The sequence below is a fragment of the Perissodus microlepis genome, chromosome 7 (assembly GCF_051167445.1).
Source record: "Perissodus microlepis isolate ML-2025 ecotype Zambia chromosome 7, ASM5116744v1, whole genome shotgun sequence".
Classification (NCBI taxonomy): Eukaryota; Metazoa; Chordata; class Actinopteri; order Cichliformes; family Cichlidae; genus Perissodus; species Perissodus microlepis.
Window position 1 is genome coordinate 61,748,937 of NC_140467.1, and position 18,428 is coordinate 61,767,364.

At 40.2% G+C, this 18,428-nt stretch overlaps 3 protein-coding genes and 1 long non-coding RNA gene across 7 annotated transcripts; 2 read left to right on the plus strand and 2 right to left on the minus strand.

The window, feature by feature from the left end:
• Positions 1-1,740: 1,740 nt before the first annotated feature.
• Positions 1,741-3,611, minus strand: LOC146384494 (voltage-dependent calcium channel subunit alpha-2/delta-4-like). Of its 2 annotated transcripts, XM_084936475.1 has the most exons (4): positions 3,531-3,611; positions 3,268-3,388; positions 2,821-2,898; positions 1,741-1,836 (listed from the first exon to the last, which is right to left on the minus strand). In XM_084936475.1, exons 1-4 carry the CDS (start codon positions 3,587-3,589, stop codon positions 1,741-1,743), a joined length of 354 nt encoding a protein of 117 aa, XP_084792601.1. In that variant the 5' UTR covers positions 3,590-3,611. The 2 variants fall into 2 exon arrangements, with proteins under 2 accessions (XP_084792601.1, XP_084792600.1); XM_084936474.1 differs by having other exon boundaries at positions 2,821-3,388.
• A 217-nt stretch (positions 3,612-3,828) lies between these two features.
• Positions 3,829-8,198, plus strand: LOC146384495 (uncharacterized). Of its 2 annotated transcripts, XM_084936477.1 has the most exons (3): positions 3,829-5,902; positions 7,175-7,219; positions 7,312-8,198. In XM_084936477.1, exons 2-3 carry the CDS (start codon positions 7,180-7,182, stop codon positions 8,196-8,198), a joined length of 927 nt encoding a protein of 308 aa, XP_084792603.1. In that variant the 5' UTR covers positions 3,829-5,902; positions 7,175-7,179. The 2 variants fall into 2 exon arrangements, with proteins under 2 accessions (XP_084792603.1, XP_084792602.1); XM_084936476.1 differs by lacking the exon at positions 3,829-5,902 and having other exon boundaries at positions 7,115-7,219.
• On the minus strand, positions 5,142-10,134 carry LOC146384496 (uncharacterized). Of its 2 annotated transcripts, XR_014800872.1 has the most exons (3): positions 9,610-10,134; positions 9,452-9,534; positions 5,142-9,360 (listed from the first exon to the last, which is right to left on the minus strand). It is a non-coding gene; the product is annotated as an uncharacterized LOC146384496 (long non-coding RNA). The 2 variants fall into 2 exon arrangements; XR_014800871.1 differs by having other exon boundaries at positions 9,452-10,134.
• A 4,690-nt stretch (positions 10,135-14,824) lies between these two features.
• On the plus strand, positions 14,825-16,337 carry LOC146384497 (uncharacterized). Its single transcript, XM_084936481.1, has 4 exons — positions 14,825-15,183; positions 15,338-15,493; positions 15,757-15,849; positions 15,987-16,337. Exons 1-4 carry the CDS (start codon positions 15,019-15,021, stop codon positions 16,296-16,298), a joined length of 726 nt encoding a protein of 241 aa, XP_084792607.1. The 5' UTR covers positions 14,825-15,018; the 3' UTR covers positions 16,299-16,337.
• The last annotated feature ends 2,091 nt before the right edge of the window (positions 16,338-18,428 follow it).

Consider the following 18,428-nt stretch of genomic DNA (forward strand, 5'->3'; position numbering starts at 1 on the left):
TGATTTAAAGTAAAAATCCCCCTAAAATACTGAACCACAGACCGTCAGTGATGGCTGCAGGCGTCGCATTTCAGCCCCAACACGAGTCGTTCCCCTCAGAGTTAAAGGCTCGTCTTATTTTATGTTTTAAATTTTCATCAGCAGCATCCCTGAAGGGACTGAAACGAATTAAACTTATCTCGCTAACGAATACTTTGAAGCCTGTTAGCATCCAAATGAGACGAGCGCCTCCTGGAAGTCTCCCAGCACAGGAGATAGAGCCAGTGGAGGTGTGTAGCTAGGAGATGATTCAGGGTCACCTGATCAGCCCTAACTACTCTCTGTCACAGACGAATATTCTAAGCCTAATCTTAAAAGTAGAGTTGAGTGTCTGTCATCCAAACCCAAAGTGGGACAGCTGAAGGCTCTGCCTCCCATCCTACTTTTAAAAACTCGAAGAGTGTAGTGTAATGTAAGCCTGCAGTGTGAGAGCGACGTGCTCGGTCCTGATAATGAGGCGCTCTGAGGTCTTTAAGATGTGAGTCTGATCAGTCAGGACTTTGTATTTGAGGAGAAGGATGTGAAATTCGGAATTTAACAGGGAACCAATGAAGAGAAGCTAACATGAGCGTAACATGATCTCTTGCAGCGCTGTTGTGCATTTACACCTGCTTCACATAGCAGCTGATCAGCGGTGCAGAGGTACGAGAGCAGTGAAGCCCATGAGCTCTGTAAGAAAAATAGGAAGGTCTCCATGTCACCAGTCTTGTTTTAATCAGCAAATCAGTGTTACACCAGTTTTGGGAAGAAGATCAAGGTTGGAATTTCCTGTTAATGACAGAAAATATCCAATGACGGTGACTCTGAGAATACAATGTTTGTACGAGCTCAGACAGTCGAGCCCCTGAAGATGAAAACACAAGTTCAATTCAATTTTATTTATAGAGCCAAATCACAACAACAGTCGCCTCAAGGCGCTTTAGTTTTCTTTGTAAATGTGAAAAAACCACAAATATGCTGCTGTGTAAAGTGAAAAATGTTTTTTTTTTATTGTGTTGGCATTCCGAACAGTCCCAGGACATCTTTATCTATAAAAACTAATCCCTGAATGCTGTGGCTTCATTTCCACCTAAAGCCGCTACACCGCTTCTATCTCAGCCAACAAAATCATCGAGACTTTCTCTCCATCTTCATCTTTAACAGGCTGGCGTCGCGCTCCTCAGTGAGTCACAGCGTTTCCTTGCATATGGCGTGCGGCATCTTCTGTTAACCTTTGACCCTTAAAGCTGCTGAGAAAGTCTTTGAGTGTTTAAAGTTCAGCTTTTTTTTTTTTTTTTTTTGTCCGAATTTGAGCGTTTTGGTAAATCGAGGCTGTAAAACTCTACATTTACACATCAGTTCTGTATCAAAAAGCTACAAAGGTGCTACATCCTTGTTCCGGTGTAATGGCAACGCGTCTCCACGCACAGGCTGCACTGTCCAGGAGGGGGTCCCCCCCCTTATCATTTCTCCTCCAGCTGCAGAGCCACTGCAAAGCTGATCCAGAGTCAGTTTAGAGTCTATTACAGGTTTTAAGAAAACCTTGTGTAGCCCTTTATTTGTGCTGCAAAGTGAGGCCGATCAGCAGCTGAGACAGTTTCTCCGTCCAAGTTTGTCTCTTATTCAAGTAAAAAAAAAAAAAAAAATCCTTTGGCTACCTGCTGGATGTTTAAGTCTCCGCCTCACTGTCACGTTCATCTTGATTGGTGGGTTCATTTTGGTTTAGAACTCAGCGACCAATGAGACGAGCAGAGAGGCAGAGAAGAGAGAGAGCGACAGGGAGATGGCTGCCGCCCCGCCGCAGTCCTTAGCGTTCTCCTGTAGGACGAAACAAATGTGATGCTCAGTCCTTTCATAGCAGTTTCTCTGAGTACATCAGCGTTCACCTGTTTCACCACACAATCATTAGTTAGCTTTACAGAATGAACAGCAGATCATGGATGACTTGATGTATGAAGGGTCAGTGAAGTTGATTTTTCTGTCCGTACTCTGGACTCATTTTAGCATAAATTATATTCTAACGCGTGCATACTTAAAGCGAGTAGACCTACAGTATCACAGTTTTTCTCTTTTTCTTGCTTTTCTTAGATGCACTCAAACCTTCTGTTTACATGGGGCAGCCAATCAAACGACAGCTGGGTTAAAGGGAGGAGGAGCTAAAAACAGCTTACTTCAGACTTGAGTGCTAGAAAATAAGGCAACATATTTTTGGTTTGGCTTCTTTAGTTCTGAACCAACTGATGCAGAGTCTGAGATATTTAACCCACAGTCTGAGTGTTCCTTTGGAGATCATCCTGACATCCTGATAAATGATGCACCACAGTCCAGTGTAAGCAGTAGATTATTACAAGCTATGACCCATCATGCAAAGCTCTTCTAGGGGAGTCCAAGAATAAAAATAAGGAGCTGGAAAAACATCTGCTTTAAACAGCCATCAAGTGTGACGGGACTGATGTTAGAGATTATACACAAGCTGCAACAACGACTGTTAAATGATTAGTGGAACCTTTAAAGTGAAGAATTTGAATCCCTTAAAAAAATCACTCTTATCAAAAGAGGTGATGTTCTGCTTTTCAGCTGACTGTTGGATGTGCTGCAGGACAGAGGTGCGTCAGTACCCGATTGACCCTGAGACCTGCTTCGCCTTTATTTATTTCACACACAGACACACACACCTTATGTGTTGTTGCTAGTTTTCTGTGTGAGATTCTTTATTTGCCTTTAAAATCACCACGTTTGTGTTTGTTAAATAGTCTTGCAGTTCTTTTGCGTTCACAGTCAGCAGTGGGGCTCAGCACTGACCTTTGGGTGGTAGGCGTGGCATGACTCAGGGCGCCGCCGCACCTTCTGGGATTTCATCCTGTTGCACTTCACTGTGGCGTTATGTTCACAGATATTAAGGAAAGCTGGAAGCTCGCTGTGAACAACCGTCGATCGGCAACGCCTGACTTTCTGGGAATAAATATATAATGGGGACGAAATTTTGTAGAAACAAAGCATGACGTAAATCTGAAGTTTCAAAGCCTCAGCTAAGAGCAAACAGATGTTGTGAGACTGCTCAGATAATCTATTAATGTTCTCATCATTGGCTGTGGAGTGGCAGTGAACTGCATCACTGATCTGAGGGAAAATAAGGAGATTACAGCACAAATGTGATTTTCCAGGCTGAATGCAGTCTTGCCCTCCCTGCAGTATTTGTGGCTGTAAGCATCCAGCAGGGGGCAGCATTTTGCTGCTGAGTATGTGAAGGATATATTTGATCTCTTTGGGCTCCAGCAGAATGGCTCCATACTGACGGGAGCAGTCACAGTAGGCCTGAGTCACGACCAGAACCAGGTTAGTGTCAGGAATCTGCTGCACCACAAACATCCTGAAACGCAAAGAAGGCCGCAGTCAGTCACTGCCAATCATTCAATTATGCTTAAGTTGAAACTTCCTCGATTTAAGACCAGATTAACAAACTATGAATGAAGCTTGTTTTGATTTTTAAAGTGTGTGTGTGTGTGTCATACTTCTGGCAGCGTCCACACTTGTTGAGGCTGTTGGCCTCTCTGACAGACGGGTCGTACATGAAGCCTGGGTAAGCTGTGTCGCAGGGCTGCAGCGCGTCCAACTTCTTCTGCTTATGAGCTGTGGAAACCACACACACACACACACACACACACACACACACACACACACACACACACACACACACACACACACACACACACACACACACACACTTGGTTTAAATGACACGACTGCATTCAGCAAGATATGGTCTTAACAAGTAATAACCCAGCATTAGTGCAGCATAACTGGCTTCAGCTGCTCTTCTTTATGTTAAATCCCAGGATGAACCTGGTCATGAATTTGTCATGCTGCAGTGTCCAGTCAGAGGCGAGCAGCAGCCAGAGTATTTAATGTGTGAAACCAGATGAGATGATGCTGATAATATAACAGCAGTAATTTTATCAGCAAGTTGTTGATCAGTGCAGTCTGATAGAAACAGCTGAGTCTCCCACATTTTCATAGTTGACTGGAACATCTTCATCTCTATCATAATGTACCTGTCAAATAAATTATTATTAGTCCTTTATTTATCCAGGTAAAAATCTCATTGAGATTAACATCTAATTTCCAAGAGAGACCTGGCATCATGGCAGCAAAAGTCAAAAGTACATGCATCACATAATTACATAACAATTAAAAAATCTAGAGTGTGATTAAAGTGGTGGGTGGGTTCTTTTACATTTTGAGAGAAACCAATTGAGTCTAATAACAGACTAAATGCCATGTTGAGGCTGTCATTTTTAGCATCTACATGGATGTTAAAATCACCCACAATAATTATTTTATCTGAGCTCAGAACTAAATCAGATATAAAGTCTGAGAAATCAGACAGAAACTCTGTGTAAGGCCCAGGTGGACGATAGATGATAACAAGTAAGACTGGTTTCTGAGTTTCACAGCTGGGGTGGACAATGTTAAGCATCAGGCTTTCAAATGAATTAAAAGTCTGTCTTGGTCTTTCATTAATTAATAGGCTGGTGTGAAAAATTGCTGCCACACCGCCCCCTCGGCCTGTGCTTCGAGGTTTCTGGTAGTTAGAATGACTCGGGGGTGTTGATTCATTTAAACTAACATAATCATCCTGCTGCAACCAGGTTTCTGTAAGGCAGAGTAAATCAATTTGTTGATCAATTATTAAGTCATGTACTAACAGAGACTTGGAGGAGAGAGACCTAATGTTTAATAATCCACATTTCACTGTTTTACTCTTTGGTTCAGATGTGGATGCTGTACTGTTCTTTCTTTGTAATTGTTTATGTTTAAGTTGTTTGTTGCAATACAAGACACAAAAAACCAGGTAGAAGTCCCGGGACCATGACATGCAGGTGGTTACATATGGTTAAAATGATTCAAATGCAGTAAGTATGCACGTTTCTCATATCAGTATAGTCCATAACTGGATTATTGTCTGTAGCCCACATGATTAAACACTTTAGTTACATAAAACATGTGAGTTTAGATTTTATCTACTGTATAGCCTGTATAGTAAATTAATATGTAGCCCAATAAGTATAAAATCCAGAAAGCTACACAACATGGGGCGGTTCATTTACAAACACAGGTCTAACTTGAGTTTCACACAGTTTTTATTAGAACACAATCAAATTGTTAAATGCTTAAAGTACACAAAATGTCAGAAATCTGCACCGTCATGAACAGAAATTTAAAGCTAATTTTTCGTGATTTGTTGATTAACCCTCCGAGGTCTAAATCCCACGTTGTGCACATCAACATCACAGATTTGTACAAATAAAGTTTATAACAAAGACATGTTAAATATTAAGCTCTGGAAACAGCTTGGTTGTTGTTGTTTGGAACATGTTGTTTTGTTGCCATAGCGATGCCTCCAGGGAAAAATTAGGGAGCAGAGCAAGAATGAGACCATATTAGTGGATATATGTTTGATAACTTTGCCTAACAACCATAAAGAAATGTTTTATATTTTGTGTGTTATTGAGCTTTAATCCTGCATGAAGGCCAAGATGAATCTCTTAGAGTAGAACTTTACAGGAACTATTAGAATAAATAAAAATAATAACACATTGACTGCTTTAGTCTTTTAGATTCACTTCTGTCTGTTTTTTTTTGTCTCCATTTAAAAGATATCAAACTCTGAGCAAACAACTTGATGTAAAAAGAATCTCTGCACATTCCGCAGTCTTTGCTGCTAAAGTGACATCACAGCATTTAAGCATGTTTTGAATGAAAACATCAGCATATGAACACAAAACTGAAGAGACACTGCAACCGTATGAAAGCAGACCACTATTTAGTGACATTTCGACGTTTCCCTGAGGATTAACTGCTCTGTAATTTACCAAGAACTAAAGTAAGCTCAAATTTCAGTTTATAAACTTAAGATCATTTACTTAAATATATAAAGCCGGATTTTCCTGCTTGCCAGGACAGTATTTATGTACTTTACATTGTGCAAGACTAGACTATATTTTCCATCATAGAGAGGATGATGTGGATCTATTATTCAGGAAAACAAATGAAGACATAACTATTTGTCAGCTGATGTAATATTTGACAAATTATACATAAATTAGAAAATGTTCTTAATCATATCTGAGTGACAGAAGCTCTTTTTAACATGATTATTTCTGAGATTATTTTGTTCATTTAGGAAAATAGAGAAGACTTTTGTTCTCAAACAAACTATTAGAATTTCTGAGAAACTGAGGCTGTGTCCACATGTACACGGCTGTTTTTGAAAGCGCAGCTTTGTCTCTGCATTTGGGCCTTTCGTCCACACCTAAACAGCAGATTGAGTCACTGAAAGGTGAGATTTTTAAAAACTCCTGCCAGGGTGGAGATTTTTGAAAACGACGTTTTTGTGTTTAGGTGTGGACGAGGAAAACGGACATTTACTCAGGCAATGTCAAAAGTGTGCGCCGCTGTTGACGCTGTGGCCACGTTAGTGTTTACATGAGATCAATTTCTACAATGGCGGATGTAGACAACATACTGTGTCTGTTAATCTTAGTATCTGCAGTTTTTACACGCTTACATATACACACACAGTTACTGTGCCTCCATTTAGAAACACAGAGGCATCAGAGTGCACATCAGACGTGGATTCTACATTCAACACAGTCGGTTTGGAATAAATGTCATTTAAAAAAATGACATTTATGTACGCTATATGCATTTTGTCCATTCCAAAGTTGTGAGTCTGTTCCAGCCAAAATGCTGTCTTTAGTTATTAACATTTCAAACGATGAAGGCAAGTGAAAGTAACACAAAATTAGCTGCTTTTCCAGAAAAAGACAAAAACTTTTCAGAAGTACGTAAGGTTTTGTGAGGTTTTCCCACCCAGGCTTCTAGACTTCTGATTGGCCAACATTTCTACACGGTTAAGATTTGGCGTGTTCTTGACAGCGTTTCACTTTGTTTTTAGCGTTTACATGTGGAAGGAGATATTTTTTCAAAACTGCACATGTGGACTGGATTTTTTTTAAACGAAAAAGGAAAACGTGCGTTTTCAAACATAGGCGTGTACGTTCGGACGCAGCCTAAAGTCATCACAAAAAAAGCAAATTCTCTGAACATTCTGAGTTGAGGTTTACTGATCATTGTTGTTTTGTGTTCCTTGTAGTCAAAATGAGTGGAAGAGGAGATGGATCACAAAATAACCGTAATGGTAAGCACATGTGCTCAGTCTTGAAATTGATGAAAAACAGATTTTCAGCAGATAGTTATGAATGCTAATTAAAAGATTAAATGATCTTGCAGGCCGACAGGTTAACCCACAAAGGTTTTCAAGTGGAGATCAGGAACATGCTAACCGACCAGCTAACCAACCAGCTAACGAAGATATTGGTGGACTCCGGGGCTTCGTGGTCGATCGTTATCGTGCTCTCCGTGATATTTGTCGGAGGCTGGATGCGCTAATAGCTTCAGTATTGAATCAATATGACGATTACCTTTACGATGACTATGTCAATTACAACAATGTCAACATTCAAAATAATAATGTGAGGGACAATAATGCCAATGCTGACAACAATGAACAGCATGAGGATCATAATGCTGTTGTTGTCGGTGGCATTGAAAATGAGGATTCTGATGAGGCATTTGAAGACTGTGAGGATGTTCACCAGTACATCCCAGAAGAGGACCCTCAGCCAGGTGTTTCCAGGAGGAGGTCTAGAGAGATGGATGAAGAAGATGTGGAACCAAACAAAAGAATCAGATGGAGCGAGGAGTTTTCTGATGATGACTCTGACTTCTTCTCTGCTTGCGACACTGATAGCGAGGGCTGTCCTCATGTTGGTAATATTGCCGATGAGGACATCAATCAGCAGGTAACAGAAGAAGAAGCACAGCCTGGTGGATCCACGAAAAGGTCCAGAGAGGAAGATGTTGACGAAGAAGGTCGTAATAGCAAAAAATCCAGGCTTGCACACTCTGATTCGGGGACCAGCTCAACTGTGTACGACCACTCTGAGAGCAGCAGTGATGAACTTTTTGAAGATGCGCACGAAGAGCTTGACAACCATGAAGCTGGAGGCTCGAGGAAGCGTTCCCGAGAGGATTTTGAGGAAGAAGAGGAATACTTGCCTGTGTGCAAATTTCGGAGGTGTTCAACTGAGTCCACCAGCAGCAGTGATGAAGACTAAGACTATTTCGACGGGTTTCTTCAGTATCCTTTTAGTAGGCTGATGGGCTACTCAGGTGACCCTGAATCCTCCATGCTGCAATAAGCTGGGCATACACTGTGCTGCGATTTTTTTCAGTCGCGTTATTCAGCTCCTGCTCAAACTGTACGATTGACTCGCAGGGGTGAGAAGTTTGTGCCGTGGCTTGTGTCCAGATGACACGCCGCACCGCCGTTCTACTCCGTCTTTTCACTCTCATTTCTGCGTTTGCGCGTGCGCAGTGTGAGACGCTGTGACACCCTCGGGACGACCGACAGGATTTCAAACAGGTTTGATTTTCTTACGAGCAAACGATTGATGATCGGGAGCTGGTCGTGAGGCGTTAATCGCTTCTCGTTACCCCATGTAGACGATGCACGACACACGATCAAGGCCAAACTCGGGACGACCCCCAAAACGGTCGCACGACTGAAAAATCGGCTCAAAATGGGCCAAAAATTGCACAGTGTATGCCCAGCATTAGGCTGCCGGGGGATTCCCGTGATCCACTGGGTGCTTCTTCTTCGCCCACTATGTTTAATAGGCCTCTCTGCACTGAATGGTACTTGTTATTAACCTCTGGTTCTCTTCCACAGCATGTCTTTATCCTGTTTTACTTGCCCCTCCCCAACCGGTCGCAGCAGATGGCCGCCCCTCCCTGAGCCTGGTTCTGCTGGAGGTTTCTTCCTGTTAAAAGGGAGTTTTTCCTTCCCACTGTCGCCAAAGTGCTTGCTCATAGGGGGTCATATGATTGTTGGGGTTTTCTTTGTAAGTATACCTTACAATATAAAGCGCCTTGAGGTGACTTTTGCTGTCATTTGGCGCTCTATAAATAAAATTGTAAAGCGCTTTGAGTGGTCCCGAAAAGCGCTATATAAATGCAATCCATCATTATTATTATTATTATTAAAATTGAATTAAAAATTGAATAGATGTCACTGTGATGATTTCTTCCCTCCATAGAAAGCTTAGACCCAAATGCAGATTCAATGCACATGGTTAAACTATTTATGAGACTTTGTTTAAAGCGAGGGAATGGAGAACGTGGCTCGAGCTAGGAGTGTCAGCAGAGAGCAGGAACCAGAGGAAAAGCTATCGAGAGACTGAACACCTGGCTCCTGATGGGAACAATCCAACGGGAATTCTGCAACAGAGGGAGAAGAAGTTGAAGTTGAAAGATTTACGCTGTGTCACATGAAAATATTCCTTTGCAGCATTTGATTGAAAATAATTACTTTGATTCCATCACATCTTAAATGAATAGTGCTGGACGGGTAAGGGAGTTTGAGGGTAGGATGAGTATGTTGGCAGAGGAGACCTAAACACAGGGAAAACAAGGTTAAACACAGGGAAGGAGCAAGCCAGAACTGGAGCAGAGGTGAAGCCTAGTTACCACTGGAGATGGCAGAACAAACTGGCGAGGAGTAGCAGGCAGCGCTGGTTTAAGAAGCCCTCCTGCTGATTGTTTGCAGATGAGGCCCAGGTGAGATGCTGGAAACTCCACCTCTGAAGTGTGGACACAGTATCCCGATTCCAAGTGGAAAAGCCCCTCAGACACTTCCATGGTGCATGAGAAGAAGGATGAGAAAGCATTCATTGTCCATCCATCCGTCCGTCAGCGTAATGCCTGAAGGTTTATTCAGATGTAAATATATTACATTTTTAAATAAAGATCATCAGTGTTTTTAATGACACTGCATTTCATTCACGTGTCTCTATTGGACAGTGTTGTAGAAGTCACAGAAGACAGGAATCAGTTCCAGCTTGGCCTGACGTTTGATCACTAGTGTCCTGTTTCGTATTTGAGAAAAGAGACATACGACTGAAGGTCCATAGTGCGTCAAAACAATGATTTTATTAAAACACATATATGTGGTGAAGATGGGCTCTGCAAAACATCAGCCTCGATCTCCCCAGAACAGTACACGGGTGTGATATTTATACATATGATGACAAGTAATATGCGTCACCGCAGATGCATGTTCCAGTAACTCCAGCCTGGACATATTCTAAAAAAGAACAGTTACTTCCTCTCCCACCCACCAGATGCTTCCTGTTATTCCACTCTCTGGGCTTATCAGAACTAAACTGTCACGTATGCAGGTAAACAACTTTTGGAGTCAGTTTCTAAATACTGTATATTCAGGCAAACTGTGTGTCTGTGTTAACCTTAGTGCATGACCTCCCTCTGCGTCATCTGTTACCAGGCAAACTTCAATGCAGCAAGCTGCTGAATGCACACACACAGGCCTATACAACATGTATCATATGTGGTAAATTGTACTGTAAGCATGTAGGCAACCTTTCAATAGCTGTGCTTTGCTCCATAGATCAGTCGAACTCGCGTCGGCTGTAGCTTCAAACCATTAATTAACTTGACCGAGCTTCAACTCTTTAATAAGCACAAAAAGGCAATATGTGTGTATATAAGATTATTATGTAATTATACTAACACCTGAAATACAGACTTTAATATAACATCAACAGTTTCAATAAATGTTTCAATGAAATGATAATGATAAATCATAAATGATGCAACAGTAATAATAATGATTATGAATAGTAACAGTAAAATAATATTTCATCCCGACACTAGTGATGTGCGATACCACTGATTTCCTTTCCGATCCGATACCAAGTAAAATTCAGGGTGGTATCGACGGTACTGATCCGATACTTTGTACAAAAACTTTACTCTTTTATTGTATCTCAAATTATAGCGTCATAATCATTACAGGACATCAGATTACTTGTTCTTATCACTTAATAATGCAGAATTCATCATATAGAAATACAAAACCTGAAGTTGTGCGCTATTTGAACACCTTGCCTGCCTGCAGCACTAAAGGACTCCGTGAGAGACGTCTGTCTCGCCCTAGCAGCACCTGTCCTTCTCCTCCTCTTCAGTTCGCCTCAACATACGCTCGTCATATTCTGTGATATGATTTACTCTGAGGTGTTTGACAAGGTTGGTGGTGTTGCCACAACACCTCACTTTCTTGCCACATGTATCGCAAACCACGTCTCGGCTGTTTGTGGATGTAAAATACGTGCACACATGACTCCAGTTACGCTCAGCCATTGTTGTGAGTGCGCACGCCAGAGGCTGCCACACATTTATACAGCCGTATTTCACACATGACTATAAAAGGCGGACGAGGGAGTAGTTCTTTCCAATGTAGACAATCCGAATGATAGTTTCTTTCCACTGTGTTCCTGTTTATGAAAAACTACAATTTTACCCAAAATGATTAAAATATCGATATTTTAATGTGGAAACCTTCTGTTTCCACATCTGGACTTTCTGTTGCTGCTGTGAAACTTTCTTTGAAGTGGCTCATCAAAGTTGTAATTGATAATCAATTCCCGCACAATGTGAGAATCCAATCAATTTGCTTATCAGGGGAAAGGTGTGATTTTTTTTAGGACACAGGAGCCTAACATGAACCGGTTTAATCTTAGCTTATTTCCATAAGAAGAAAAACATAGTGAGAAAGAGATCACCAAAATATACATGTACAAATGTGAAATGGTCATATGTAGTGTGAAAGAGCTATTTGACATCTTTAACCTCCTAGGACCTGCCGTCCACATATGTGGACATCGCATTTTGGTTTATTTAGACCAAAATACTCAATTTTGCTCTACAAGGGCCTGATATCCATTTACGGGGACATTATACTGCTACAGTTCTATCAAAATTTTAAATCAATATCTTCACATGTGGCTTCGATTTTCCATAAAAACAAAAATAAGGTAAAAAAAATAATAATCAGGTAATTCTTTGTTTTTACATTCATTGGACCCAATCAGCCCAAATATCAAAGACAAATTAAAAATGCATGCTGTGGAAGAGTTTGGGTCTTAGGAGGTGTTGTGGAAATTTTAATTACCAAAGCCTGCAGACACGATGAGTTGTAACAACACCTTTATTTCAGCTATCTTATGCATAAGGAGGGACGTCAGTCAGGGGGCACTGAAAGTCGTCTCTGACAATGAACAGTTCAGGTCCCTTTTATACACAGTCGCAGAACAAAAGGCTTTTACAGTTGCAGTTCACACCTTGGCTCTAAACAGAAAGACTCTCTATCACCTGTGTGAATCTCCCCCACTCTGGGGTCAAGCCTTCCTGTGTGAGCTTCCGTATCCTGGGAGACATTCACCAGTTTCTCACCGTCTGTTTCCCAGCGTGAATGAGGTGTGAACCAGGCATACTAAACTAAGTAACATGAAAGCATTTCATCAAGACAATACATTAAAGAGAGATCCCACAACCCATACTAAACTAAGTAACATGAAAGCAAGACAATACATGAAAGGACAATACACTAAAGAGAAATCCCACAACAGAGGTTAAATTCAAAGTAATGTATAAATCCACTTCCATAAAACATGAAAAGGCGGAGCAGCGATGCCCATCTCAGCCAGTGTATGATGGTGGGGCAAGATGGCAGCTTCCACAACATGACGCCAGCTCCTATGTATTTTTAGTAGATAAATGATACGTTTATGACAATGTATCAATTTGTTGGAAGATGTAATTACACCTTAATTATGTAATTAGAAGCAAAAATGATCTTTTTTTAAAATCAAATCACCTCAAAAAATTACTGTACTTACTTTCTAATTGATTCTTTACCTCTAAAAGGGGTGGCTGTGGCTCAGGAGGTGGAGCAGCTCATCTACTAATCAGATGGTTTTTGGGTGGATCCCTGGCTGCTCCAGACTGCATGCTAACTGTCCTTGGGCAAGACATTAACCCCAAGTCACTCTCTGATGCATTCATCAGAGTGTGAATGTGTGTGAATGTTAGATAGAAAGCACAGAAAAAGGGCTTCTATGAACAGGTGTGAATGAGGCAACCTGTATAGAGCGCTTTGAATGTTCAGGTAGAGTAGAAAAGCACTGTAAAAATTTCTCTGTGTTGATTTCTTTTAGTTGGATCACTTGTGCCTGAAGATGAGCCTGCATGGCTTGTTCTCGTGACTCTGAAGGATATCACAGAACTCGTCGTGTCCCCTGTGCATAGTGATGACTCTCTGGCTTTTTTGGAAAGCAAAATTATAGAGCACAGACAGCGATACCAGGCACTGTTTCCTGATGTTAAGCTACCACCAAAACACCATTATTTGGAGCACTATCCACAGATGATTAGGTTTTTTGGTCCAGTTGTTTGGCTGTGGACAATGCGTTTCGAGGCCAAACACAGCTTTTTCAAGCAGGTCATCAGACACACAAGCTGCTTTAAGAATGTGCCTCTCTCCTTAGCCTCAAAGCATCAGATGATAATAGCTTACCATCTAAGCTCCCCATCTCTTGGCAAGTCTGAACTAGAGGTCTCGGCTGTATCAACTTTTCCAGTGGATTTGCTTAAAGAGGAGATGGCTAGAGTCATTAGGCAAACATTCCCTGACATTCTAGAGATAAACCTTGCACAGTGTGTGACAATAAAGGGCAGAACTTATAGGAAGGGAATGGTACTGGCCCACAGGGCAGCTGGTGGGTTGCCAGAATTCTGTGAAATAAACCACATCTGCATTGTAAACCAGAGCATATTCTACATTGTCAGAGAGCTTGGTGGCTGGTACAGGGAGCACTACAGAGTTTTTGAGCTCAACCCAGTATCTGCAAGAATATTCACTCTTGTTTCACTCCGTGAACTCCTTGACACTTATCCACTGGTTGACTACAAGATCGGATCAGTCCGCATGGTGACTTTAAAAAGGCATATAGAAATAAAAGGTGTGCAAATATTTGTAATAAGTTCAGTCACATGTATTTCACTAGATACATTCTATCTTTCTTTTTTTTTTGTATATCTGACCTTTTATAACCGACTGATATGTATGGATAACTGTACGAAGACTAAACTGAAATTATTCTTTCTGTGTGTCTGATGTATTTTTTTTTTTTGTCTACAGAATAGCTGCTTGAAATGGGGACCCCTGTGATCCTAAAGATCATCTTGACTGATGGAACCTGTCAAAGGCTCACTCTCTCCATTGGACCACCTGAATCAATTGAGGATCTCATTGTTGAAGTCAAGAGACAGTGTGGTCTTCAGGGCAATTTCAGACTTCAGTTTATGGATTCCTTGTTTGGGAATGAGTTCCTTAATCTTACCTCAGTTTCAGAAGTGGCAGACAGAGGGACTCTTAAAGTTATTGACATGTCAAGACCCACCACTATGCAGCATGAGGATTATATCATTCTTGATCCTGTCCAGGACTCCGAAGCCCTCAGCTGTTCCTCTGTTAACGATTCTTCGTACCTGTCTGGTGGATCTGTGGACACGGATGTGTTGTCATCAAGTGAGTCAACAAGCTGACGATCTTCTTGGCCTGCTGTCTTTTATGTGCCCAAGTTTTCGTATGATGCTGAATTACAACTTCAGCAGGCAAAAATTGCGTACAATCAGAATGGAACTGCACTTATTCCAGATCCCAAGTTGAAGTCAGCCATCCTTGACGGTTTGGTGCAGGAAATTGTGAAGTATAAAGTGTATGTCAGTGATAAAGAAATGGATCAAGTAGCTCAGAGTCTGATCAAGAAGCATCCCTGTCTAACTGAGACAGGCTCCAACACTGGATTTGGAGGATGGAAGACCAGTTTAAAATATAAACTCTCAAACTATCGCACCCAGCTATGAAAACTGGGCTGCCCAGAGGTGACCGTAAACTCTCTAAAGAACAAACCTGTTGGAAGATGCAGTGCAGCCTTTGGTGTCAAAAAAGCAAAGAGGGGAGAAGTTAACTTTTGCCCAACATACCCACCAGAAGAAACTGAGGAGAGCCTAGAGGCAATGCGGAAAACTTTACTCTTGGACATAAAGAAGAAGAACAACAGAGAGTTGTTGAAATTCAAGATGGAAAAGACTTTTGCCTACAGAAGACATGAAGTTGTTCGTGATGCACCAATGGTAGAAGCTTTCATGGCAAGATGGCCTGCTCTATTTGATGTCCATGAGGTAAAGTTTGACTCATACCGGGAGTTCTTGGAAGAGGTGTTAAGCTAAAATACTTTAGGCACATTTAACCGCCCATTTCTTCAGCATTGGTGATTGTGGCCTTCTTCCTGGTGTTAAACATTTGAAGCTCACTCTTTTGTGCTGATGTTTTCAGATCAATGCTGAGTTTAAAAGAATTACCACAATCCCCCTTCAATCAAAGTTCCTGTCTCAGATGGATCTCCACTTAGACAACCTGGTGAAGCTGTTCAAAAGAAGAGGAGGACAGCTTGGACAAAGACTGAAAAAAATTGTGGCACAAATGGATAATGTAAGTGATAAAGCCTTAACACAACTATGACCCCTTTTGGACAAAACTTTTAATTGTGGAAAATTGTAAATGTTTTCCAATGATAAATGCTCTCATCTTGTACTACTTGTACATCTGCTTGTTTTTGTTTTAATCTTTACTTTGTCAACTTTATTAGTATGTGTGCCTTTACTTTGAAAGCATTCATGTAAAGTACAGTACTAAAACCTAAAATCAATGAGAAGGGCTGACTGAAGATACTAATCACACAAATTTAATTTCAGTGTGAAGATGTTGATGCTGGACGTGAGTGTGTCATTAAGGGAGTGTGTATCTACATGGGTGAAGATCCTGACAACCTTATCCGGGAGTATGTGGTAAGTACTTGGGGTATTTTATTTTATTTTATTGTTTTGGGGGGGGGTTGACTTTCACCAGTACATCATATTGCTCACTTGCCATGGATTGAGTAACATGACTTCTTTTATTTTATTTATTTATGTATTTTTTACAGGACATGGATGAAGACGCCATCAATGAGGCCATTGAAGACACCACTGTTGGAATTTATCTTCTTAAAGAACAAGCTTCAGCAGATGAACAAGAAGACATTGGAGTTGTCCTTGAAGGCATCAGGGTGGTGAAGAATTTGGATAATGTAGCATTTGCTGTGGTAATGCTATTTGGACTCATGTATGCACTAAACCTTGCCTACCCTGCTGACCTCCGCTACACCTTTGAGGTTTTCCAGAAGGTTTTCATGGAACTGGATGGAGCTAAACTCTCCAACAAAGTTCTTGCTCTCAAAAACCGTCTGTTTCATTGAAGAGTCAAAGACTGCACTTCAGCAATTCTTTACTGAACACAAAACGAAAAACTGCAATGTTATACTGCTGATACTGTTTGTTTGGGGTTTTTTGTTGTTGTTGTTGTTTTTTCTCATGTGACTGCACTTCAAGGTGACACTTTTTTTTTCTTTTGGTGGTATTGTATATCTTATCCTTAATAGCAGCTTGCTGCCTCTTAGAGTTTTGGAAGACCAATCTAAGCTGAAATTGTTCTATATATGTACAGACTTGATCATTCAAAGCAGCTTGCTGGTTTCTGTCTCTTAAACTCCAGGTAACAGGAGTTGTAGAAATGTTAAATGCAAAAAAAAGTTATATTTGTGTAAGCCTGTTTGTTCATGGATGCTTTTTGATTCTTTTTCCAAGTAGGCTTAATTTAGTTTCAAACTTTAATTGTGAAATTAAATACAAATATGTGTAAGATGACAGGATCATTAATAAGCACTTATTTGTAGCTTTCTTGTATTGCTGCTAAGGTCAGTTTTGAGGGGAAATATTTACAAATGTTTTAAATCTTTCTTTCAGTTATATCTGCAGGCAATCTCTAAAACTGTGTAACAAGTTTATATGCTTGCTGTTTTCACTGCTGTTAAAATAAAGGTGAACTTTTCAGCACTCACATTTTTTTTTTTGCCTTTTTTGTCAATAACATTTAGTTTATATTTACATTATTATATTGTACATAGGCAAGAAACCAAGGACTGAATTTTTATGAAGTTGACTTAAAATAATTAAGTAGGATTTAAAGCCATAATCTGTGTTGCAGGAACATAATTATAATGCCTTTATGTTACACAATTTCATTAAGTACCACTGACAATCAAATATACGTTGGTGTTAAACTTTAAAATGTATCAACATTACGTAATACATTGATATTTTGGTAACGAAGTGATATCTGCCCGATATCCGTGCTCTCTATTTATTAATAAAAGTCAAACTTCATTAATGGTAAGTGACAGAGATCTGATGAGTTCTTGCTGGTTTGTATCCACAGGAGGATACAAGCAGCTGCTTCTGTTTGTAGTCACCGTGCACACATGTTGTGTTTAATTGTGTCCGTGTTCATTTTTAAACACGTTTTTTAAATCAAATGTTTATGTATACATCAAGATTAATGTTCCAAACAAATGACACTATACAGCAAATACATACATAGACATATGCAGCAAAAGGAATCTGAGAAGATGTTTAACTTCTAAATGTTTAAATTGTTTGTTTGTTTGTTTGTTTTATATCGTTCAAAGTCTGTCAGTTTGTCATTCCCTGTTATTCCTGCTGACTAATCACTCAAATAAAGTGACACAACATGACCGTGGGTCTGATTTTTCTGGTAAACTTGTTTAGTAGTCCACTGGAGACGTATACCCTGTTCTTTGAACTTTAATACTGGACAGAAAATCGTCTCCTTCCAAAAACAAAGGGTAGCATTAGTATGAACAGCAAAACAATGTAGAAGATTTTCTTTTCTCTTTTCTTGTGTCTGTGCTGTGTCACATCATTTTGGCTCAAAAGAGTTTACTTTATTGCTATGTTAGTTTTTTGCTATTCTATTACTATATTTATATTTGTATTGTACAGCACTTTGGTCTACCAGGTGTGTTTTTAAAGTGCTATACAAATGATGATGACGATGACGTTTACTGAACAGCTGAAAGACTTTAAAACAAACCTGTTACTTTAATGATATTTCTGTGGTACTACAGAGTCCAAAAAAAGTATCACAGTAATAATTCATCCAAATTGTAACTTTTAACTGTCATTATCAGCCCAAAGGTTCACAACCAGTGCATCCCTGATAGAATGTAAATATATATACAAATCTATAAATTGTATTATGTATATAACTGTGAAACAAACATAATGGACCATTAATGTATCATAATAGTACATTTCAGAATTTGGGGTATACTTGCAGGTGGGATGAGTGTCTGTACAGCTCCTCCTGTTGATGTAAAAAAAAAAAGTAAATGCCAGTTTTTTTTAGGTTTTCATGTTGATGTTGTAACACAGTAAAGAATTACTCTTACAGAAATAAATGTCATTCATTTTTTCAAATTGCAGTTAAATTCATGTAACTTAATGCTGATGCTGTTGACGACTGGGGC